This window comes from Ursus arctos, unplaced genomic scaffold, assembly GCF_023065955.2.
Source record: "Ursus arctos isolate Adak ecotype North America unplaced genomic scaffold, UrsArc2.0 scaffold_4, whole genome shotgun sequence".
In the NCBI taxonomy this organism is placed as follows: Eukaryota; Metazoa; Chordata; class Mammalia; order Carnivora; family Ursidae; genus Ursus; species Ursus arctos.
This window is the reverse complement of record NW_026623056.1, coordinates 94,639,334-94,665,174: the sequence shown is the minus strand read 5'-3', so window position 1 is coordinate 94,665,174 and position 25,841 is coordinate 94,639,334. Positions and strand designations below refer to the sequence as shown.

General features: G+C 50.0%; 1 protein-coding gene across 10 annotated transcripts in view; it reads right to left on the bottom strand.

Annotated features, from left to right (window-relative positions):
- Positions 1-25,841, bottom strand: part of PCNT (pericentrin) — a 130,415-nt gene that overhangs the window by 67,232 nt on the left and 37,342 nt on the right. For 7 of the 10 annotated variants that reach the window (XM_044385194.3, XM_044385384.3, XM_044385223.3 and 4 more), the window contains 9 exons: positions 25,054-25,165; positions 23,269-23,494; positions 22,859-22,937; positions 18,745-18,877; positions 17,604-17,821; positions 13,397-13,866; positions 11,322-11,889; positions 4,349-4,513; positions 1,023-1,169 (listed from right to left, as the gene is read on the bottom strand). In XM_044385194.3, coding sequence (XP_044241129.1) covers positions 1,023-1,169; positions 4,349-4,513; positions 11,322-11,889; positions 13,397-13,866; positions 17,604-17,821; positions 18,745-18,877; positions 22,859-22,937; positions 23,269-23,494; positions 25,054-25,165 — 2,118 coding nt within the window. The remainder of the gene's footprint in view (positions 1-1,022; positions 1,170-4,348; positions 4,514-11,321; positions 11,890-13,396; positions 13,867-17,603; positions 17,822-18,744; positions 18,878-22,858; positions 22,938-23,268; positions 23,495-25,053; positions 25,166-25,841) is intronic. The other 3 variants (XM_044385359.3, XM_026497219.4, XM_044385286.3) reach the window with 2 other exon arrangements.

Below are 25,841 nucleotides of genomic sequence, written 5' to 3'. Positions count from 1 at the left end.
CTCAGGGTCATGAGTTCAAGCCCCATGTTGTGTGTGGAGCCCACTTAAAAAAAAATTAAGAAAATAGTATAAATACACACCTATACTTACAAAGGAAATAATGAACAACTCAACAACAAAAAACCAAACCCAATTCAAAAACCATCAAAGCACTTGAACAGGCATTTCTTCGAAGACATACAAATGGCCAATAAGCTCATGAAAAGTTGCTCCACATCACTCATCATCAGGGAAATGCACATCAAAACCACCTCACACCCACTATGACGGCGATTATAAACAGAGAGAAGATGGTAAACAAGTGCTGGCGAGGACGTGGGGAAACTGGAACCCTGTGCACGGCTGGCAGGAACGTAAGACAGGGAAGCCGCTGAGAAGGCAGTATGGCAACTCCTCTAGACATAAACAGAGACCCCATATGACCCGGCAATCCTGTTCCTCGACACACACACCCCAGAACTGACAGCAGGGACTGGAACAACACTTGTACACGTAGTAACGTTATTCATAACAGCCAAGAGGTAGAAACGGCCATGCAGGGGTCTACCAGCAGATAAATCCTGAACAGATAAATACAGTGTGGTGTCTATATGTGACAGAACATTATTCAGCCACAAAAAACCAAGCAGCTTTGACCCACGCAACAACATGGACGGACCCCACGGGCATTATGCTGAGTGAAATGCCACGGACATGAGAGGACAAATGTTGTATGATCCCACTTCTAGGAGGTCCCAAAAGTGGTCAAATTCACAGTGGCACAAAGTAGAAGAGTGGGTGCCAGGGGCTGGAGGGAGGGGAAATGGGGAGCTAGTGTGTAACAGGGGTAGGGTTTTTGTGGATGATGATGATGATGGGCAGTTCTAGAAATGGACAGTGGGGACAGTTGCACAACCATGGGAATGGGGTTAACGCCACGGAGCTGTACCCTTAAAAATGATTAAAATGGTAAATTTTACGTTACGCATACTTTACCACACACACAAAAAAGTAGTAACAAAGAAAAGAGGTTTGCCGCATACCTGCAGAATTTGGTGATTCTTCTCCTGAAGCTGCAGCAACAAAGACTCTCTTTCTTCTTGGTGAGGAGACTGCACGGGTTCACACTCCAGCCTGTGTATCTCCTCCTTTTCATGCAAAGCAACTTTCTTTTCACTTTCAAATTCACCCTGTATAAAAGTACATTATTAACAAAAACAACAAAAATGCCATTAAGCTCTAAAAATTATGCTTGTTCCATTTCTTTGCTGTTTGCTAAAACATAGCTCATTCTGCAAATATTGAGTCCATACTGTGCCAAGAGCAGTGATCACAAGGGCAAAGTCACCACCACAGTCACCCCCACCACCCACATGTGTTCAAATGCGCTTCTCCTACAAGCCGGCTACCTGTCCCAAATGATCACAGTGAGAAACTACCCATCACCAGGACATCATGACCATCAGAATCCAAGATATTTAGAAACCTAGGTTCCTTTGGCTTTAAACATAAACCCTACTTCTTCCTAAATAATAAAAATTGTTCTTCATAAGGTTCACCTAACAAGCTAAAGTATATCAATGAAATAAGCTTTAAAAAAAAAAAAAAACTATAGAAGCAGCACTTCCAAAATGGCAGAACAAGGACCTCCAAAATGTATTCCTCTATAAAAGCACTGAGAACACTGACAAAAACTGTCAAAATCAACTTTTTCAGAGCTCTGGAAATTAAGAAAGACTTGTAACAACCCAGAGTTTACTAAAAACCACGTCTGAGTCTCCATCAAAACAGCAAGCTTTGAGGTATTTAAACTTGCCCTAATTCCATCACTCCATCTCTGGTATAGCTCCAAAAACCACAGCCAGGCAGTCATGAGGACTGGGAGGAACAAAATGGGTCTGAATCTCCCAAAAGCACCACCCCGCCAACTGTCACTAACTGACCAATCTTGCAGCTCACTAAAAAGCTCCATTCTCAAAGATGATCTCTCAGTGCTCTCTCCATCAACAATCCTATCCTGAGGCCATTTATCAAAATCAATCAGCAGCCACTGTTTAACATCACAGTGACCTGAAACTGATAAAATGGTCACAGCTGGAGCGAATAAGAGGTAAACAAAAAAAGTTAAAAGGAAACACTAGAGAATGAGATGTCAACAGGGAGCTTTGAAAGGCTCCAACATATTCCTGGGAATTCAGAAAGCAGGTATAGGGCTGTGTACCTATCAAGGAAAACCTAAGAAGGCTCTAAGAGTTCACGCCTTGTCGACCTCACACTCACATGAAGTGAAGGAAGAGAAATCTGCTTGCCAGAGCACTGAAAGCATGTCCCACCAGAGCCCCGCAAAAAAGAGACGGAGTAGAAAGCCAAACTAAAGAGAGATTCTGGAGCTGAGAAGTACAATTACTGAAATGAAAAATTCACCAGAGAGGCTCAACAGTAAATCTGAATGGGCAGAAGAATCAGCAAATATGAAGCCAGATCAAGAAAAACTATTCAGTCTGGAGAAAAAAAGGAAAAAAGAATAAAGAAAAGTAAATAGAAAGGCACCTGGGTGGCTCAGTCGGTTGAGTGTCCAACTCTTGATTTCGGCTCAGGCCATGATCTCAGAGATTCTCTCTCTCCCTCTCCCTCTGCCCCTGCCCCTACTTGCACGCTCACTCTGCCTCTCCCTCTAAATAAATAAATAAATAAATAAATATTAAAAAAAAGAAAAGAAAAGAAAAGAAAAAGTAAATAGAGCTTCCAAGGCCTGTGGGACACCCTCAAAGACCAACATACACATAATGGGAGTCGCAGAGGAGAGGAGAAAGGGAACAGGGTAGAAAGACTGCTTGATGATGTAATGGTCAAAAACCACAACTTGGATGAAAAAATATTAATCTACAAACACAAGAAGCCCAATTAACCCCAGGTAGGATAAACTCAAAGAGATCCACACCGAGACACATCCCAATTAAACTGTGAAAGACTAAGAAAAAGAGTCTTGAAAGCAGCAAGGAAAGTGACTCAACACAACCCATCCTCAGTATGAGATCAACAGCTCCGTACTCCTCAGAAACCGCAGAGGCCACAGGGCAGCAGGGTGATATACTCAGTGCTGAAAGAAAAAGACTTAACCAAGAATTCGATATCCAGGAAACTGTCTTTCCAAAATGAGGGAGAAATTAAAACATTCCCAGGTAAATGAAAACCGAGAGAACTCATTCATTACTAACAGGCCTGCCCTGTCAGGACACACTGAAAGGCGTCCTCAGGTAAAGTGAAAGGACACTACACATGAATTTGGATCCACATGAAGAAATGAAGAATGTGGTAAAGGTGACTGAACAAGTAAACTGAAAGACAAAATAAACATAATTTTGGTCATTCTTTTCTTCTACCTGATTTAGAAGAAACTAAATAAATCAATGAGCATTAATTATACATAATTGTAGTTTTATGATGATATTAACACAAGGGACAGAGAACGAAATGAAGCTACATAAAAGAATAGATTTTAAACTACTAAAATTAAGATGGCATTAATCTGAACTATACTGTTATAAAGTGTTCATTGTAACCCTCAGGGCAGGCACTAAGAAACTACAGAAAAATAAACATCAAGGAAATTCAAATGAAAAAATGGCAGTAATGGAAAATTAGAAAAACAAAAGAGATAAAAGATACATCAAAAGCAAACAGCAAGTACTGATATAAGCAACAGCATCTGTAACCCTAGAAAGCACTGTGCTGAGTGAAAGAAATCACATATATCGTATGATTCCATGTCTATAAGGTCCAGAAAGATTAGTGGCTGCCAGGGGCGGAGGGACGGGAGAGGCAGCTAAGGCGTGGGGAGTTCCCTTTGTGGTGATGTGAATGTTCTGGAAGTAGAGAGCAGTGACAGTTGCCCGGTGACTATACTAAAAACCACTGAAATGTCTACTTAACAAGAGTGATTTTTATGGTATGTAAATTATACTTTAATAAAGTTGTTGTTAAAAACCAAAATAAAGCTACATTGAAAATCCTAAGAGTAGGTGTGGAGTGTTCACTGATTCTGCATATTCTTCCATGAAAACAGACTACTTCAAGCAAGAGGAGCGGTGAGGTGGCTGCTGAGTCACCAAAGCAAGGCAATGAGACCCAAACTTTCTCAGATTTAAAATATGTGATGACAGTTCTTAGCAGAAAAGGTATAATAACCATCTAATTTAAATAGAAAAAAATGAATGAAGGAGTTGCCTAGAAAAATCTAACACAATGCAAATACTTTGTGCTGACTTCGCATATCACCGTTAATTCAGAATAAAATTTCTCACTGACTTTGCAGATGAGAAGGACAGCAACAACACAGGTCTTCACCCCAGTACCCTGGCTGTGTCACCTGCTGCTCTGGTAATGCTTCCGATGGGCACCTGAGCAGCTCAGCCTCCTGCTGCTTCTCTGTCTCTTGCAGCTCGGCCAGAGGAACTGGGCGCTGGGCCTCAAGCTCTGCGGGGACCAGGGTGCCCTGCGTCGGCGAGGAGGAGGAGTCAGCAAGGAGGTCTTCCTGCACACATACACATCCATCAGTCCGGGATCACCTTTAGTCCACGTGTTTTCACAGAGATGACACAGGACTCGGGCTACAGCTTATAGAGAACGGTGAACCATTCCAGGTTCTGGATTCTCACCTTAACCACAATCATCAGAAAACAGGGCATGCATGGCATAACACTAACATTATACCTTCAACTTACAGAAACTATTTCTGAATTAACATTATTTTTATAAACTTTCTCTTCTGAAATAAATTTTACTCCAAAACCTTTAAAAAGAAGCATCAAGTGCAAATCCCAAGTTATCACACATTGCAAAGTTTCTGAAGTACTTAAATTACCACATTTAAGCCACAATTCCCCTTCTGGGGGAAGGATGGGGTTGATCCAGACCATCCCAGCTAGAAAGGAGCCGCAGCCCTGCAAGCAATCAGGGCTGACCAGGGATGCTAATTCCGTGAGTGTCAGCCACAAAGTGTGGTGAATACGGGGGGAAACCCTGAGTGCCAACAGAAACCACAGACCAGCAGGGCCAAGGCCAAGGGACAGGAACCATACTGCCTTTTCCCAAAAAAAAAAACAGATCTCAGGAAATACTGCCACCACTGAAGGACACTGGGAAAAAGAAGAAAACCATCAACACCCAAGAAGAGAAAACCATACCCACCCCCACCCCCGCCTCCAGCACATGATAAACTATGACTGACGTGGGAAACACAGGCAGAAGAAAAATTATTAAATTTCCTGACTACCTACAGCCCACTGACAAGTCCTTGAAACAGGCAGAGTGACCTGCCTCTAGGGACTCAACTGCCTGGATGCTGACACTGTGCTGAGGGCAAAAGGCAATCCTAGCCTGACCCCCGACCGCAATCCTGTAAGTCTACTTTAACATATAAAAGTTCCTTTGGAAACTTCCTTTATCTCTAACCCCCCCCACCAAGATACGTGTTGGCAGTCGACCCCCAAGCATACGGCCCCCCAATACATGTCTGAAGGGTCTCACGACTAAGGTTCTATTAGACGGTAATAAATGACCTTTTCCTAATAATAGCTAGCCCCCTCAGGATCCTGGAAACCTTGCCTCCAAAATTCCTTAGACACTTAGGCTATCCCTAACCCTCTCCCGACTTGGAAGTATATAATGGGCCACCCCTCATGACCCCGGGGCAGCTCTTTCTGCCCACGGGTCCTATCCCGTGCTTTAATAAAACCACCTTTTGCACCACAGATGTCTCAAGAATTCTTTCTTGGCCGTGGGCTTCGAACCCTAACGTCTTTTCTACATCATGATTAACAAGCAAGCTGGAAATGGAATCACAGTTTTTTGGGGCCTGAGACCCTGTCAAGGCATTAGGGTGTTTCCCTCTCAGCACCTTCAGGGACTGGTCATGATGGCAAACTCTGTATGCTCGCTCGGCCCATTAAATGGCTGAGATGTAGGAGGATTAAATACACTGTTCTTGGGAAACTTTTGAGCGACAGATCACTTTCTTCAGGCAACAACCTATGATAGAAACAAACTTCTGTTTGAGGTCAGGGTAGGAATCCACAAGCACCCCACGCCCCCACACGCCCTTGAGGAACCCGTGCCCTCAAGTACTGGGGCTGTTGGTACCACAGGAGCCGTGACCAGCAGGCTCCAGCCCCCTCTCTTTGGCCATGTGGTCCTCTGGGCCTCAGTGTCACTGCTGCAGGGCGTGTAACTCCTCACCTGTGGCCACACGACACAGAGCTGCACTTGCTAAAAGAGACTGGAGGCTAAGCATATCGCTTGTTACCCATCACTCTGTTTCAGGAAGGGTTTTAAAGGCAGTTCATAGAGACATACAAAGTATGACAAGATAGCATAAAGTCAATGAAGCAAGTGGCAAACCCAAACACCCATCCAATGGGCACTGTGGGCAAGAGCAATGGCCCTGACTTTCCACCTATAAGGGGGCAGTGGAGACACTTCATCCCTGTCCTGCCCAGTGCATGCCCAGGCCTAGAGTAGGAACTTACGAAGAAGGACACCCGGCCTCACGCGGCCTCACGTGGCCTCACGCGGCAGGATGGCCCCCAGGAAACACTCAGGAGTCAGGTGGAGCAGTTTCGAGGCTGTGCACTCAGGAAAGGCTGCAGGACAGCATCCAGCCATTGGACCTTGAAGGCCCAGTGGCTCTGGGATGGTTGTGGACGTCCGGCAGGACACATTCTCAGGCTGCCCCCTCAACCTGACTGGAGAGGCTCAAAGTCATGTCTCCCTTGACCCATGCAACCCCTACTCCCATCCATAAGACCTCCTCACAGATCGTCATATCTATTTGATCTAAATGAGTAAAACTCCATTTAATTCTCCATATTCTAAACGGTAAAGTCAATATAAGAAAAAGATACTTTTAAAAGTTTATTCTCAGTTTTTTCTAAAAATCCACAGAACTCTAGGAAAGATGTCATATATTTTTTTTAACCATTAAAAACCATGACAGATATGCCTAAAAAAAAGTAGTACTACATAAAAAATACCAACATAGGTGCCTGGGTGGCTCAGTCAGTTAAGCGTCTGCCTTCAGCTCAGGTCATGATCCCAGGGTCGTGGAATTGAGTCCCGCCTCGGGCTCGCTGTCCCTCTCCCCACCCCATTCGTGCTCGCCCTCTCTCTCCCTCTCTAATAAATAAAATCTTAAAAAAAAAAAAACAAAACCCAATACAATAAAAATAAATTCAACTGATAATGAATTAAAAACATTCAAACTATATTTAAAATTACCTTACTACTTTTAAAAATTATCATATGAATAGATTTTTTTTTTAACCGAAGAAAAGATGAAATTGCCTTGAGCAATTGATACTGGCCATACTGCAGTTTACTTCTGCATTCCAGAACTCTGCTTAGTGTGATCAACACAAGGGAGATTTCTTTACCGGATGCACATCTCTAAGAAAAGGAAATCAAGCTTACGTTTCCAGAAAACTTTTCTCAGAAGCAACTCCAAAGGGAAGTAACCTGGAAAGTAATCCAATTAGCTCACAAGCGCATGTGAAATAACTCTTCTGGTAAGTGACCCTGCTTTTCAAACAGGTGCAAAGATATTTGTGGCCCAGAAAAAACCTGTCAGAGGAGGAACAGCATGTCCCTGCTATTTTGGGAACAATGACCCTGGCAGCCCAGAAAACACCCAGCAAGTCTTTCTGTAGGATCTGCCTGCAGGGGAGAGCGGGAGGGAAGGCCACAGCAGGAACATGCAACCACCCAGAAGTATTCCACACCAAGACGGGGACCTGATTTGACGGCATGTGGAGCGGTACAGACATGCTTACGGGAGTAAGGGTGACGGGTTAGCCAGCATCACAGGAAGAAGTAAAAACAGATTCCGTGCACATGAAGCCCTGTGTGGACCCAAATTCGAACAACCACAGGAAGAGATGGGAACGTGGGCTGGATATAGGACAATATTAAGGAATTCCTGCTCATTTTTCAAGTTAGAATGGACTGCAGTTATGTTCTTTTGGGGGAAGAAAAACACACCACTTGGTAAAGCCATACTGAAGTATTTACAGATGAAAACACACGATATCCAGGATTTGCTGCAAAATAAGCCGGGGGGGGGGGGAGCACAGACGCACTAAGACTGGCGTGTACCCCACTGGGAAGCCAGAGACAGAGGCTTACTGAACTATTCCATTTCTGTCCATGTTGAAATTTTCTCCAATAAAAATTAAAATCGGGTCAGAAACAGCCTCCCACCTTCCCGCAAGTCCAGCTGTTTTTGTGAAACCAGCTAGACTACAAAGGTCAACTAAAAAGTATCTAATGTTCACTTCGGTAGTAGCAGAGTAGAGGGTTCACTTACTGGAGCAACTACTTGCTTGTACAACTAGAAAAATACTTACAAAATGCTGTGGGAGCGCTCGGACAGCAGTCAGCGCAGACATGCAAAAATGGTACGCCCAAGTACACAAATGACACATGGCTCTGTGTCCCCATACGTAACACAGTGGGCAGGAGGAGTGAATCAGCAACCGTCCTTGGAGGGAGGGCTGTAGTCTGTGAGACCCAGGAGAAAGGCAACAATGGGGCCTCATCTTTGCAACAGACGCCCTCAGCAGGTCCCAGCGCTGTGCCTCAGGAGAGAAGAGGGACAGCCGTTCACGCCTGGGGATCACTAAGTCACCCCAGACCCACACGCACTGACCGGATCCCGGTCTGCCGACCACAGCAGCACAGCAGACACAGGCCAAGGCGTGCACATCTCACACAGGGCTGTTTCACACATCCTGCTCACAAGATTCCATGGGGCCAGGCACACGGAATCTGCCAGGACCCCACTGTTCCCAAGGACTGTGAACAAGGAAGGAGCTGACAGGACAACTGCTTGTCCACCTCGGGTCCACCGCTATACCTCCCTGTAGTAAAGCATCTTTCCAGCGGCCACCTGACCTCTCTGTGATGGCCCCTCAGCACTGCACTCAAGGGGACTGGGGGGGCTAAGGGGACACGGGGGACACTGAGGGGGTTAAGGGGACACTGTGGGGACACTGAGAGGGTTAAGGAGGCATGGCGGGGTGACATGGAGGAAGCTTCATCCTCTCTTAATGAAAGGTGAGTAAGAGCACAGTGTGAAAAGAAGACTACTCATGCGAACTCCTCACTGACCAGCTGTATCCTTGGCTCCCAGTGGGGGTCATGCTGTGTCTCTCTGAGCCATCTTGAGGACACAGGCTTGTGAGTGTGCGTTCCTCCTCTGTCTTATCCCCTCAAATACAAGAAACCCACCCAGAGTGGCCAGATTCAAGGCAACTTAAGAGTCCAAGAAGCAAATCTCAAGAAAAATGCCAATTCCCAGGCTTTTCAATCAAACAAATGGGGATAAACCTCATTTTTATGCTTCCTTTATTTTTATAATCTCCTGTAATTCTCATTCTGGCAAATGTCATTGAGGAAATGGTTTAACTACTAATTTCACACATCAGCTGATCACTACACAGACAACTGAACACACTGACTATTAATCTAGGAGATGCAGGGAACACTAGGGCCTTATTTCATGGTTAGAAAGGGGGTATTAGCATGTCCTTTTTAAAAAGCCCCACAGAAATACCACTCACAAAAATCTATAATCTCAATAAATTTGGACAGAACACTTCACAAAAACTACCCAGTATTTGCGAAGCACTCTGTATGTGGATTCTCACCCCAGAAGGACGGGAAGCTACGGGAGACAGGAGTATCTCAAATCCAAAGACACGGAAGCAGAAGGGCCTCGGGGTGCACAGCCAGCGCCCGCGCACGCCATCCTGCCCAGATGTACAGGGAACTGAAGGACACGAGCGCCACGGCAGTTCACACAGGGACCTTGGCTGGGTCCCAGCCTGTGAGTCCCTCTTCATGGCAGCCTCACGTGTTCAAAGAATCCCACTGCTTTGTCAAACTCCTTCCAAAGAACAGCGGCACGATCCGACATAGTGCACGTGCGTATTCTGACAACGTTCAAGACTCTGAACACGAAACCCGAGTGCGCACGGACTCCTGGGAGCACCTGCCGTAGCGCACACGTGCTGAGTGGACACACGTCACAAGCACAGCTGAGGCAGCGCGCCCTGCACGGTCCTCACCTTCGTGCAGCGATGGCTCTTCACCTCAGCTACGGCCTCCTCCTGCGAGCCCAGACCCAGATGTCTCCCCGACCTCCCCCAGGCGCCACAGCCTCTCCATGACCCGCACAGCACCACGGTCAATCTCACCCCAGCACACCCTGTGAGGCATCAGGAACCCCTCGCGGCCCCTAAGCTCCGCCCCTGGAGGTGTCCTGAGCCCGCTTCTGTGCCCTCCCATCCCTACGCTTCCTGAGGGCCGTGGTCAACGCTTGCCTCAGATAGTACAAGCATAGCCAACCCTTCTTCCATCCAGCCATCAGATGCCTCTGGAACAGATCTGTGCCTTTGCTGCTGCCTGTAAGGTCAGGGCCTTGCCCTCCAAGGACACTGCCCACCAGGTACACCCCAGGTGGATGGATCCTGCCATCCTTCCTCCCCACCCTGAACTCTGAGGTCACACCAATACTGTCCGGCAGGGCCACCGGCACCTCATAACAGCTGCACCTGAAGACGTCTGCAGGGATGAGGGGCTGGCCCCTGGGCATCACACCCCTTCTCGGCAGGCTCCCTGGAGTCCCTGCTGCTCTAGGCCCTGAGAAGCAGCGGAGAACAGAGCAAGAACAGGGACGACAGGCACAGCTACACCTCACGCTCTGCTCTTGGCGGGCTTTTTGCAGGGCACAGGGCTGGACGTCCCGGAGAGAAGAGGCGGGGTCTGCACTGGGCGGGCAGGGAAGTGCTCACTGGGGAGGTGATCTGACTGGGAAGGTGAGGGGCACGAGAACAAGCTAACAGCACACCCAGCGCGAAATAGACAACGAGGGAGAAGACGATGGGAAACCGGGTCTGAGTGTATGCACGCTAAGAGTTTATGCAGAGCTGTGCCCCTGGATCAGAGGGAGCAGCCTGCGGTGCACAGGGCGGGGACCAATGTGCAGAAGACAGACTACGGGGGAGGCCGCCTTGCACAGGCAACTGCTGCTTGACCAGACTGGGGGCGCGGACACATCCTCCCGCACCATGCGGCCCTGCACGCATCCCCGTCCACCCACCACGCACCCCTCGCGATCGCCCTCGTCCACCCACCATGTGCCCCACACACCTCCATCCACCCGTCCACCCACCACGCAGCCATCCGTGAGGAAGGCCCCAGTCGCCACGGATGGCAGAACATGAGACACGCTCGCAGAGACACACAGGCGGACGGCAGGAAGAGATCTGCCCTGAGACCTGCCTCACCTGCTGTGCTCCCCGAAGCTCAGCGGGGGCCAGGGCTTCCACACCCTCAACATGATTCGTGCTCATTTGCGTCCGCAGGCCGTGGTCCACAGGCGGAAGCTCCCGGCCATGTTTCAGCTGGTGCTTCTCCGGCTCCTGGGTCAGAGCCGAGGGGTGAGAAGCGTCCTTCTTGTGCAGCTGCTGCTCGAGTTCTGCTCTCAGCTGCTCTAGGGCCCACCTGTGCTCCTCCCGCATGGCCTGCATCTCAGACAGGTGACGCGATTCCAGAGAATCCAGGTGTGACGAGTGTCTTGCCTCCAGAGCGCTGACCGCAGCCGCATGTCTTGTCTGCAAGTCAGCCACACGGGCTTCTGAAAGAGCCCACTGCTCACTCTCCACAGAGGCCTTCAGCTTCTCTACCTCAGCCCGGTGTTTGGCCTCCAGCTCCGCCGTCAAGGACAGAATGTGCTGCTGGTGTCTCTCCTGGAGGAGCCGGAGCTCACAGGCGTGCTTCTCCTGGGCCTCCCGAAGGAGGACATCTTGTTCCGCAGTGAATTTCTCTGTGATTTCTTTACGTTCTTTTAAAAACCTGAGAGGACATGCAAAGTGAACGCGGGCAGCAGAACACAACAGTTGTAAAAGCACCAACCTCACTTGGAAACACCTACTCACCTTTCTTACAGGAAACACTATAATCGCCGCCACATTTTAACTGCTCCTGCTCCTTGTCCCTCTGCCACAAATGGCCTGAGAGCACCACCACCAGAAGTTAGTGGAGAGTGAAGGGGCCACACGAAGCCAGAGGAGCTCAAAGGACAGAGCCCAGGCATCCCCGCTCACAGACCAAAGTGCAGGACGCAGGACCCACAGCAGGAAACTGCGTATGTATTTCCGACAGACACCATGGCAAAGTAGGTGTGACTGCTCACGCGTGGCGAGAAGGACCTCAACAGCGAAGGGGCAGCAGGGTCGCTTACAGGAGCCCACGGGGTCATAACGAACACTCAAAGACCTCAAAAAAACTTTGGGTGTGAATTAAGGGACATGAATTAAAAAGAGCCACAGGTGGTCCTGGCTTGCAGAAACCCAGGCAGGCAGAAAGACTCGCTTCTGATCAAAGCGCCCAAGACTCCACCAGGAACTGGAAAAGGCCTAAACCTCAATGGGGCGCACACTGCGTATCAGTGACATGCCTTGATCAGTTCACACGAAGAACAGTAAGACCTGGATTACCTCTGTGCCAACCCTCCACCAGATGACTCTGGAAGTGTTCCCACAGAGGATCCCATTACCCTTACCACACAGGGAGAACACGGAGGTTTTGTGAGGTTGAGCAAAGTGCCTGCGTCCATCCAGCTTGCACACGGTGGGTCGAGATCTGAACTCAAGTTCTCAGAGCCCAGATCAAAAGCTCTTGCACCTCACTCATGATGGTGGGGGCTGGCACACGAGAATAAGCACCACCAGCAAGTCCAATGACCCCAAGACCACAAACACCCCCAATCACGACAGCTCAGGTTTGCAAATAGTTAGCACTGCCAGAGAGGCAAAGAACCAAATCACATTCTAAATTTTTAAAATTTAATATTTAAAATTTAAGGGAAGTATGTATAAATTTTAGGAAAAAACATTTATTTTTAAAAATACCTGAGTTTTAAAAACACAAAGAATTAATATGGATGAACTGCATGTCCTTTTGATAAGTGAGGTCTAAATTCTTGCTTTTGAAATTTTAAAATGTACACAGAACAAAAATGACGTGGAAGTTGCATGCACAGTAGTGTCCATCAAAGGAACAGACTGTACGCGAAGGATCTGGACACTGTCTCTGACTTGTTCCAGCACATCAGTTATGGGACATGTAGCTCTATCCCGCTGTCATTTTAGGGTGAGGACTACTAAGACTACTGAGACTCAGTACATACCGCACTCTGCCCCACCTTCCTGCAGACCTTCCCGCCCTGCTGAAAGCCCACCGCACGTCCTCCCAGGGGACCTGCCTCTCACGCTCTGCTGGGCATCTTGGGGTCAGGCCTCAGGTGGGACACTGGCAGACGGCTCTACAGCTAATATGCTGCTACAGGAATGTGACCTACCTGTTCTGTGCCTGCATCAGCTGGAGGGCACAGTCCTCCTTCAGGCGGAGTGTGGCAAGCTCCCAGTCCTGGTCTGCAGGAGCCAGACGACCACCTGGCTCCCGGCCACACTGGCTGCACTGTGGACACTCATCCCCCGCAAGCCCGAGCTCCAGCTGCCGTAGACGGCCCTGCTGCTCCACCAGGGACCCTTCCAGGCCCAGGATCTGGGCTGCCTGCTGATCCTGAAGTTGCCTCATTTTGATTTCTCGAAGCTCAAACTTGTTTATTATTGACTGTTTCTCAGCTTCAGCTTGTTCTTTCAAGTCAAGGAGCATCAGCGTGAGTTCCTCTTCAGCCTTTCTCTTTAGATTCTCACTTGCCACTTTCCATTCTGCTTCTTTGTCTTTGAATTCTTGCTTCATCAGCTGTAATTTCTCTTTAGCTTTCTTCAGCTCCTCCTGGTGATCTTCCACCAAGTTATATTTTACCTACAGATAACATAATTTCATTTAAGACAGAAGAAATTAAAGGAGAAGATTACTGGCAGTAATGACCCAGAAACCAGCTGTTCACCTCTGGAGTTGGCAGGCCTGGTCAAAAACTAACCGAACTTAACACACACACGTGTGGAGCAAACAAAGACAGTGTCAGAGGCCTTCTTTGTGCACCAAGACCAGTAATGGGGGGAAAATCAGACACATCACAGGGCTTCAGTCAAGGGGAAGGCCAACCACCCCAGAGCAGAGCCACCATCAGCAAAAAAACTAGAAGTCCATGAGAAGGAGAACAGCAAACAGTGCAATGAGCTCGAGTCTGTGGCCTTGCTTCATTATATTCCATTATCTACAAGGAACCTGGTCAAAAGATTGATGAACTAAAATTTAAACTTTAAAGAGGATCTTGTGAAAAGGGAGGTGAATCACAAAGCTGAAGGTAGGCAAATATCCTCATTTTCAAAAAAGGAAAGAAAGTAGGTCAATAAACTACTAAACATCATCAAAAAGAAACAAAAGAAAAAATGGTATTGAAGATTGACCTCAATTCCTTACTTAAAAATTAAGTTATTAAAGGGGCACCTGGCTGGCTCAGTCAGTAGAGCATGCAACTCTTGATCTTCAGGGTCATGAGTTCAAACTCCATGTTGGGTATACAGTCTGCTTAAAAAAAATTAAGTTTAGGGTCAAGCTTCTGGAGAGGGCTTGAGAAGCTCTAATCAGGCCAACACTCCCAGAGGTTAGCAGCCATAAAGGCTGGAAAAAAATATAAGAAACTACCTAAAGGCCTGAGAGAGCATCTGAAAGCAGACAGATTGTAGAGAAGGGATGGATACCCAGAAAAAAGAAATGGCACTGGGCAATTTACCTGTCCACACCACGCACATAGAAATCCCATAATCTCATTTGTTTGAACAGAGGAGGTAGAAAATGAGAGGTGAAAGCCCATTAGGACAGAAACAGAGAGAGAGAGAACTGCAAAATCTTTGCATTAACTTAGCCCAAATCTCAGGCTGATTCCTGATGCATACATGTGTGGGCAGATTCCAAGAGCAGACCAACACAAAGAGGATATAATGTAAGTCAGAATGTCTGCTAAAACAAAACAAAACAAAACCAAACCCCAATACTCTTTAGCGGTACATAACAGAATCCAGAGTATCCACAATATATCGTTTACAGTGTCCAGGATACAATCCAAAACTAGTCGATATACAAATAAACAGGAAAAATGATCCATGCTAAAAAAAAAAATACAATCATTGGGGAACCCCAAGATGACACAAATGTTGAAATTAGCAAAGTTTTTAAAAGCAGATATCCTAACTGCATCTATGAGCATAAGAAAAATATGCTCATAATGAATAAGAGAATAGAAAATCATGGCAAAGAAAAAAGACATTATTTTTTTTTAATTTTTTATTATGTTATGTTAGTCACCATACAGTACATCCTTAGTTTTTGATGTAGTGTTCCATGATTCATTGTTTGCAAATAACACCATATGTGTTATTTTGCAATACATGCCCTCCTTAATACTCATCACCGGCCTATCCCAATCCCCCACCCCCTCCCCTCTGAAAAAAGACATTCTTAAGAAGAACTGAATAGGTAAAAAACAAAAACAAAAAACAAAAAAAAACCCTACCACCAAACAGAAATTCTAGAATTGGAAAGCATGCTACCTAAAATTTCAAAATTCACTGGGTGGACTTAAAAGCAGATTAGAGCTAACAAAAGAAAGAGTCAGTGAACTGGAAGATCAACAGAATTTAACCAACAGAAAGGGGAAAAGATTCAAAAAAATAAAATGAACAGAATCTCAGAAACTGAAAGATAGAACCTCCATGTAAATGGAGTTCCAAAAGGAAAGGAGAGAATGGAGCAGAAATAAAAAACTGAAGAACATACTTGGTAAAGATTTCCCAAATTTGGGGAAAGACAATGTACAGAATTCTCTGTAAGCCACTAAAACAGACCACCTTTTCAATAATGTCATTATTAAAATAAGAAAAAATAAGGTCAATCAAGTATAAGAGGTTTTCTCAGTTTGCTTTTTTTAGGTAACTATGTTTCTTAGGATCCCTGATTCTTCTCAAATATTCACAATTTTATGTACTGATTAGAAAAGTTTCATGAGAGAAAAAATACCAAAGAAAATCACACCTAGGCACATCATGGTAAAATGACTGAGGATAAAAGATAAAGAGAAAAACCTTTGAAGGAGTCAAAAGAAACACTCCTAAATGGTGGGATTTGGAGAGCTTCCAGGTGGGTGCACATGTGGAGGTGCTGAACGGCGGTACGAGAGGAGCGGGCAACGGCAGCTGCACACCACCGCGCACCTCGCCCTATTCATCTCTTCCGGTCGGCTGCTCTTGTGTGCATCCTTCCTAATAAACTGGTAGCAATAAACTGTTTCCCTGGGCAATGTGAGCCTGAAAAGGGGAATGGGTGGGCATGGGAATATTCAGACCTCAAAGCCAAGTCAGACCGAGATGAGTAGGTAACCTGGGGACCCAGTAACTGCAAATGGCTTCTGATGTGGGGGCATCTCACGGGACTAAGCCCTTAACCTATGGGCGTCCAGCACTAACTCCAGGTAGTTAGTCTCCAGAGATTAAAAGTAAAGTGGACAGAAATGGGTATGCCATGCAAACATAATGCGATTGAAGGCCGGAAGGACTGTATTAATGAAAGAGAAAGTAGACTGCAGTACAAACAATGCTACAAAGGAGAGAGAAAGAGGGTATTTTTCAGAAAGACAGAACAATCACAAATGTGTGTGCATGTAATAACAACTCCAAATACTCAAAACACTGACAAAATTAAAGGGAAAAATAGATAATTCTATACTTCCCTCTCAATAATTGATGTAAGCAGATAAAATGGGGGTCCAGGAAAGATATTACACACACACCTAATATCAGAAGTCAGGGAGGAAAGTCTGCCCTTCACTGAATGGTGCCTGTGAAGACCACATGCTGAAAATCACAGACCAGCAAGTGAGTCCACCTACGACGGGCCCACACAGCTCTGCACACAGCTCTACCCTTACTTCTGCTTTGCTCCAAGTCCTCACCAATGCCTTCGAGAATGACATGTGATCAGACATGCAGTTAGTAATAACTTCGTATGAAACTGCGTTTTGATGGAGAATGAAAATCCAGAAAGACCTTCACAGGAAAGAACAGAGGGTGAGAGCATCAGGCCACAAGCATGAAGTGGAGGGAATACAAGGACACTGGTGAAAAAGACGCACAGCTCTGGCCACGTCGATTCTATTGCTCCAACACAGGGATGAGCCACACCCTGCACTGCGTATGCAGGGAAACCTGCTGGGAATCCAGGTGAGGCTTACGGGCCAGAGTCTGCCAGGTGGGCAGTGCAGCAGGGCTCTCCTCACTCAAATGGCACTACAGCCACACCACCAACAGTCAGCAGAGAGCCCAGGGCTCAACACCATTGGGGACACCAGGGCACACAGGGCCTGCAGCTGGCCGTGCCAACCAGCCTGCCACCCACCTGAGGACACCCAGCCAGTCCCCTAACGCTGGAGACAGGGGGAAGGAGCAACAAGGACCCAAACCCTGGCTCGGCTCAGGATGGAGCCCTGTCCGGACTCTGCACGAAGCAGACACGGCTGCAAGTAGCAGGGGGAGGAGTGCCAGGACCCGCGTGGGTCTCCATAGGAGTCTGCCACCATGGAAGCGGGCCAGAGCCACACTTACCCTCTCCAAGTCCTCTCTCAGGTGGATTTCGTGCTGCAACTTCTCGTGTAAATTTCTGTTCTCTAGTTTTAAGACATCGATTTCTTCCTTGAGCTCCGTCTGAAGAAGTGAGAGTTTAAGCTTGTGCTCAGTTTCCAAACCCAAGACTCTGGCCGCCACCTCTGTCTCCACCTCCAAGGCCGTGTCCTGCACACACGGGAGCGGCCCCCGAGCAAGCTCTGTGAGGGGACAAGGAGGCAGGAAGGACAATCAGGCACGAACCTCGAGGAACCCCACACAGCACAGACAAGGACACTCACCCTCCAACGCCCCACACAACACAGACCCTGGCACTCTGGCAACCCTTGGGTGAGCCCAGTCAGAAACGCCCGGGGCCCAGATGACGAGCTGCCCTGCCTAAGCTACCCATACCCACTCACCACCCACTCCATCCCTTTAGCTGGGGTATCAGGTGACTGTTTTCAACTGTGGGGAACGTGTGGTTCTGGCCCAGGGGGATCCCTCCTAGGCTGTTCAGGTCTAGACTTGTCACCTTCCTGGGCTCAAGAATGAGCTGAGCGGTGGACAGCAGCACTCCACGTGTGCCCGTCAGCGCCCACCGAGCACAGCGCGTGTGCGGTGGCTGAGAACCAGAAGGAGAGTGAGAGGCAGACGCCAAGCACAACGTGACCTGGGCTCTCAGCAGCCCTGCTCTCCCTCCTAGCCCGCCTCATCAGCTCCAAGGGAGCCCGTGCCCAAAACAGGTAGTCGTGCCAGAGCACCCAGCATCGATCCAGACCCCCTCGCCGTGGGACCCTCTGTCTCGCCGCCTCCATGCTACAAGGGGTGCCTCCTGGAATCTGTGTCCATGGCGGGCCTTACACCTGCTCTCCTCAGCAGCGGGGCCACAGCCTGTCCCATCTGCTGCATCTGCTGCTAGGACCTCAGCTTCTCCTCCCACGCCCGTCTCCTGTGGCCCCTGGTGCTGCACCTGGTCAGGCCCAAGCCCAGCCCCTTAACTCTGAGGACACCACCAGGGAGGATTTACAGAGTTAGGGGCTGGGATGTCCAAATAACCCCCGTGGGAGTCCCCAACCTTCCCACATATTGTGCCCTGTGGGCTGAACGGCTGCCAACACAGGCAGCAGGGAAGTGCACACACCTTCGCTGGGCGCTTCTGAGAGCCCCACACGTTGCTCCCCTTCCAACACCTGGGTCCCTACGTAGCCCACCGCCTGCTGAGCTTCCAGGGAGGACTTCAGCGCTGCTAGTTGGCACCGGTGGTTTTCTTCTAACTGCGTGTGCAAATGCAAGAAAAATCACACAGAGGAAACGTTATAAGGGGCCTCATTACCATGTTACCTAATCACAGCCTCCCATGTAACACCTGCTGGGCCGTGCATGTTCACGCCATCTCCCTGTCCCCAGCATCTCACCCCCAGGGGGCCAAGTAGCTCAGGGAGATGGCAGACCACAGCCCTGAGGAGACAGGCACGCACCCCTGGCTGGAGAGCCCTCCTCACACCTGCGCTCTGCTCACCAAGGCCAACACTGAGCCCCAGCTGCCAAGTAGGCCATTCCTAACCAGAACGTTCCTGGACATGAACTGCAGGCAGACCCTGACCACCAGACCCCCTTCCCAGGGCCAGGGCCTCTGCCAAACGTACCCTGCTCCACTGTGGGCCCCCAGCCTACTTACTCCCAAGCCCCCTCACTCCCTACACTGTGTCTCCCCACGGCACTTTCCCTTCCGGAATCAGACACATGCCTGGCCTGCCTGGGATATGGACCTGCCCCCAAGAGGAAGGGGCCCCCAAGGGAAGGGTCTCTGGTCACGGCTGTGAGCACACCTGACAAGAAGCCCAGGCCAAGTATCCTGAGGGAAGGGAGGGAGGAAACAAGGAAAGGGCTCAGTGCATGTGCTAAACTCTCCTGTTCCCCTTAAAATGCAGCCAGTAAACCCATTTTCCTCAAAAACCACAGAGCAGTTGCATCAACCTCAACTTCAAGCTCACAATAAGCTCAAATGATCTTCCAAAGCAAGACTTAAGTTCCTACGTTGCTACAAAAACAAACCACTTGAGTGACTGGAAGAATTGAGTCCAGAAACAGACTTGTGCCCCGGGACAAGAAAGCACACAGAAGGCTGTGCTCTAACGAGTCGAGCCTGAAAGACTGACTGGCCATTTAGAAAAAGGTAACAAACTCAGAGTCTACGTACATCTGCTGGACAGCAGCTCAGTTCCAGGTGGATGAGAACTAAAAATTAAAGACTTTAAAAGAACCAGAAGAGGGGCACCGGGGCGGCTCAGTCATGAAGCGTCTACCTTCGGCTCAGGTCATGATCCCGGGGTGCTGGGACCGAGTCCCGCCTCGGGCTCCCTGCTCAGCGGGGAGCCTGCTTCACCCTCTCCCTCTGCCCCTCCCCCAGTTTGTGCGCTTCTCTCACTATCTCTCTCTCTCTCACTCTCTCTCAAATAAATAAAATCTTCAAAAATAAATAAATAAATAAAATAAAAGAATAAAGTAAAAGAACCAGAAGATGATGCAGGGAAACGCTGGGTGCTCTGAGAAAGGGGCCAAAGAGCCAAGGGCCAGGGAAGAACCCACAACTGCAGACCCAGGCCCACGGGCACCACTGCGAGTGAGTACAACCAAGTCCAAAGGCGAGCAGAGTGGGCCCTCAAAACCACAGGGGGAGGGGAGCAAGTGTCACGAGAGCAAAGGTATGGAGGGAGAACTTCAGGGGGCGAGAACGGTCAATTTCAAGTAAAAAGAGGTTTGACCTCATTAAAAACCAAAAAAACACAAACTGAAAAGAGACACTGGCAGTCCATCAACGAGGGACAAACTGCCGACGTCCAGCGGTAACAGGGTGGTGAGGGGGGAGGTGAGTAGGCGTGGGGCTCCCACACCCCGCTGGCTGGCGGGTGTTTGGCCAGATGCCCTGAGGAGGGCACGGTGGCCTGTCAACATTTCAACACATACACGTGCGCAACAAACACACCGGACTTCTGGTTAAACACACACACATTCCATCATTCTTCTTTTGCTGCCTTCCTGAAGTGTGGCTACGATGACCAGGAAAATTTAACTTAGAATCCCACGAGGAAAGGAAACAGGAAGAGGTCATCAAAGAACCAAAGATGACCAACCCTGGAAGACAAAAATCAGGGCTCACGGCAAGGTCCGGGGCCCAGAAGGCAGAGAGGCTGTGCACACCCAGGGGCCACAGCCCAAGGCCATGTAAGGCAAGACCCCAGGAGGAGCTCTGCCACGGGTCTCCCCAAAACCAGGGGTGCCTCATGACACACATGAAGACATAGCCATGGGTCACAAACCAACACAGGGGACCCCGACATCCACAGAGCACAGACACCCACACGGATGGACGGCTGGAAAGCAGGGACACACAGGAAGCACGAGAAACCCTTTAATACCGATGGTCTCCAGAGAGGCGCATGAGAACGCTGCACCCTAGGCAGAGACAGGAGAGCACAGCAAGAAAGCAGAACCCCTAGAAATTAAAAATGATCACAGAAATAAAACATTTAACTGAAGAACTGAGAACAAGGCTCACGAGAGCTGCGAGGAGATAGCGCTCAGGACGCTGAAGACGAGTGCTGACGAGACCGGCCTCCCGGAAGCGAAGGGAGAGTCACAGACGCAAGGCCTCCCCCACTCCCAGTGTGACAAGTGGACACACACGCATGTGAACTGCTCCCTGAAAACTTGAGGGCACTCGCGGGGACCCCAGGGCTGTTGCAGCACGGGCAGCTCACAAACAAAGGGAGAATCCGTGGGACGGACTGGCTGGCAGCTCTCCAGGGCAGCTCTCCACGGCGTGGGGGCAAGAGGACAGAGAACACGTGCCAGATGGGTTATACCCGCCAAACACACGAGAACGACCCATGAGCCCTTGCATCTCCACTGAGGGGACAGGTGCAGCAAAGAGAGGGGCCACATGCAGACACACACTGGCTCCCCAGGCAGCAGGGACCATCCAACTAGAATGCAGGGCGACCCCAGGACAACAGCGGGCAAGGGGCCCAGAGGGCAGGATGGGGCCATGGACAAGGACCCAGAGGCACTGCTGTGCTGGGCATGAGGGCCGTGCTGCGGCAGCCATGCCACGCCCAGTAGGACACACAAGAAAGGAAGTGGAAGGGAGGGAACCATCCCACACCACACTCCTGCCCCCAGGAAATAATCACACACAGACAGACATTTCTAGAAAAGGACATTAACAATGGGAAACAGGAAGCAGCCTGTTCAACAGGATAAACTGTGTCCCCAAAATTCATATGTCGAAGTCCGAACCTCCAGCACTTCAGAATGGGACTATGTGGAAACGGAGATGCTCGGGGCGCGTGTGCACAGAGGAACCACGTGAACAGGTGGCATAAGAGCTGCCGTCTGCAAGCCAAGGTGACAGGCCACAGGAGAAACCAGCCCCGACCTCCACCTTCCAGCCTCTTTCTGCTGCTTAACCATCCGGTCTGTGGTCTATTCACGATGGCCACCTGAGGCGACTGAGAACAGATGCTGACAGCAGAGCTGCGCTCGCTGGGGCAGAGCACGTCTGCACGGGGCCACCATCCGTCACGGCAAGCCACCTGCCCAGGGTGATGGCCATGAGACCCGGGTACCGACACCTCAAGGCATAACCATCAAATAAAAGGGAACCTCCGGTGACAGGAAGGCTACCCTGGCCACATCTCAGGTGCCTGCAGCCGTGTGTCCACGGACCAACGAAGGATAAAGAAGATGCGGTGTGTACACCACGGATTATTACACGGCCATAAAGAAGAAGGAGATCTTGCCATTTGTGACAACATGGATGGGCCTCGAGGGCATGATGCTGAGCAAGTCAGTCAGTCAGAGGAAAACACGTCCCACATGATCTCACTTACACGTGAAACCTGGAAACTGAGCGGACAGATTCGGGGAACAGACCGGTGGTTGCCAGAGTGGGGGTGGGGGCGGACGGAATGGGAGAAGGTGTCCGAGGGTACGAACCTCCAGCTACAAAACAGAGTCTGGGGTTGTAGTGCACAGCACGGCGACTAGACATAAAAATGCTGTATTGTACGTGTGGACGCTGCTGAGACCGGAGATCTGAAAAGTTCTCGTCCCAGAAGGAAGAAACTCTGTAGCCCTGGGTGTGGACAGAGGTCACGCGGACCGCTGCGGCACACCAACGTCAGCACCTTGTGCACCCGAAGCGGACACTATGTGTCCATTTCCCCTCAGTGAAGGAAAGAAGGGGCCGTCACCTCAGGCTGAAGGTGGAGTCCATCAAGGTGCTCTCTTCTTTCTTTTCCAGACCTCTCTTCTAAAATCACACTGGGTGCACTAAGAGAGAAAATGTGTTTTAAAACCTCCTCATGTGCCCTTCCTCCTCCCTGCTCCCTCCACGGCGATCCTACTGCCCCCGTCAAGGACAGGAGCCCTCGGCGGAGCGGCCGTGTCCGTGTGACTGCGTGGCGGGAGCCTTGTCGGGGCAGAGGGGACCCCGGGTGCTGCAGGTCACGCACTGCTCCTAGCCTAACGCTCTCTTGCTTCAAGGCCCAAACACGAGCTGTGTTTCTCCACTGGCATGAAATCACCAATAAAACTAGATTTCAATTCAGCTCAAGGGTCCCATATTTCGAAAACACACTGAAGATGAAAAGGACTTATGCACCTGATCTCCACAGATTCCCGAAGAAACTCCTGTAGCCGCTGCTGTAACAGAATCAGGTCTTCTTGGTAACTTTTCTCAGCCTCCTCTAATTTCTTCTCAAAGTAAATTCTCAACTGCTCCAGCTCAGACTCGTGCTTGGCTTTCTCTCGCTGCTGCTGCTGCTGGAAGTCCCGCTTTAGGTGCTCGAGCTCTGCCCCATGAGGCGTGCGGGCCGGGTCATGGAACGCTTTAATGGGAAGGAATTACGCAGTCACCTTCAGACGAAACACTGAGGAGACTCCAGGAGACACTGCAGACCTCAACTCCAGAAAGGGCCCGGGTCCCAGCACCCACGAAGGTGAAGCGGGACCCCTCCGTGGCTTACGCTGGGTGGCCTCACACAGGGTGGTGGCGCCTCACACAGGGTGGTGGCACCTCACACAGGGAGGTGGCCTGGGCAGCCTCAGCGGATCCCATGGGCCCCCTGGAAGCAGAGTGCTTTCTCAGGCTGGTGCTGAAGGCGTCAGAGAGACCAGAAGTATGAGAGGCACTCCACGTGTGGCTTGGGCCGCAGGGCAGGGATGTGGGTGGCCCCAAGGCCCTGAGAGCCCCAGCCAAGGGCCAGCAAGGAAACAAGACCTCAGCCCTACAACCGCAGGGACTCACTCTGCCACAGCGTCAGTGAGCCAAGTTGAGGCCCAGCCAACAGCTTGATTCCGGCTGCGAGTGATCCCAGACAGGAAACCCAGGCACGCCATCCCATTCCCACCTACGTAACATCTGCCAGCTAATAAATGTGCGTGCCTTCAAGCCACGGAATCTGTGATATTTCATGAAGAGCAACAGAACAGGAACACACACTGACCTCGAGAAAACACACACCATTGCTATTTTCAGCAAGAGAATACTACAGCTGCTAAACAATAATCAAAAATTAGCTTTCAAATAATGTGGATGTAAACCGGCCACTACCCAGAAGTTTCAAGACAAACATCCCTAAAGGACCCCTGGAAGCCAGGGTGCGGCTCCCCACAGGCCTCGTGACAGCTGACTGCAGGAGCTCATGCCGCCGGGCCCTCTGCAGGAGCGTGAGCCGCAGCCGTCAGCCAACAGGCACAAGGGAAAGACGAGGTGTGAGCAGACGGGCGAGGCCTCGCCCACCACACGGGTCCCTGGCCCTTCCTCATAACCCTGCTCTCTGCCCCCAGTGTGCCCAGCAAGGGGGACCCCTAGACTGAAAAGGCTCCAACTAGATAGCGTCGGCAGAAACACACGTCAGCCTGTCTCACTCGCTCACGTCTCCTGACTTCCTGCTGAAGGCACTGTCCACGAGCGGGGACTGTTCTTACAGAAGGTCTTGTAGGAGGGGCCAGGTGACTGCTGGGCCGTGCCAACTTGGGTGTCACCCTCGGGCCACAGGAGCCTGACAGCACCTGCCCCAGGTGAGCTCACAGGGGTCACAGGGCGTCACACAGTAAGGCGCACCTGCACCCCCCAAACGCCCGCTGACACGGCTTCTCGGTGAACACCAGCCCTGGTGCAAGCTTCATCCCTCTCGCACTCGCAAACTGCCTCACAGGAACGTGAGAAAAAACACGATTCTGTAGCCATTACTTAGCTAACTTGCTCAAAGACGAAACCAAGGCCCTCAAGTTTCCACCTTAAGACCACACACCAGTCTTCAGAGAAGTTTACAAAATCGCTCTTTCTGTGCCTGCTATAATTGTTAAGTCCTGGTTTGGGGTTTGAACAATTAACACAGCTTTAGCTTTTGAGGATCTGAACTTTCAGCATGAAACTCCTCACCACTCGGGTCCTGTCTGTCGGGTCTCGGAGACTCGAGCTGGGACCACAGGCGCCGGATCTCTTCTTGTGACTGAGCCTTCAGCTCTGCGTAGGATGCTCGGAGGCCCTCTAACTGGAAAAGAAAGGCGATAATGTGAGACGCCGCCCGAGACCAAGCCCGGAAGCTCTGTGCCCAGCTCTGGGGGCACCCAAGGTGAACCCCAAACCCAGAGCCCAGAGAAAACGAGCCACAGCAGCAGTAGAGACCACAGCCCGTTTCTAACACGCCTTTACCTGCTTGTAGTCTTGTGGTTCCCTCGCTGAGTAAGGACGGAACCTTCTCCATTGTCCTAAGCACACATCCTTCTAACTTGCCAGGGGAGGGAGGGCTGGGCTCCTTTCCAGGCTGCCAGTCAGTACCAGCCTTCTGGAGGTCCCCCTGTTGTCCACCCCAGGGGTCCTCCCTCCCCCTCCTGTGGCACGGTGGGATTTTCTCTGCTTTTTTCGGTTAATCTCCCTGGAAAGGGTCTCTTCAGGGGTGAACAGAGCCAGCCCATCCTGCACCCCCAGAGCTGAGAGCAGCAACCACCGTCTTCACGGGGCGGGGGGGGGGTGCTCAGGGGTCAAGCCACAAGCCACTCCAAGGCACTAAGTGGGCAGGTACGAGGGCAGGGCTGAAGGCTGAAGGACAAGCCCTGCCAGAGGGGACATGGGAGCTCTGGCCTGCAGTGGCCCTGGGGTCAGCCTGCTGCCTTGTAGATGGCCCCGCCAGCCTCACGCAGGGACAGGACAGAAGGGGCCCTTCGGTG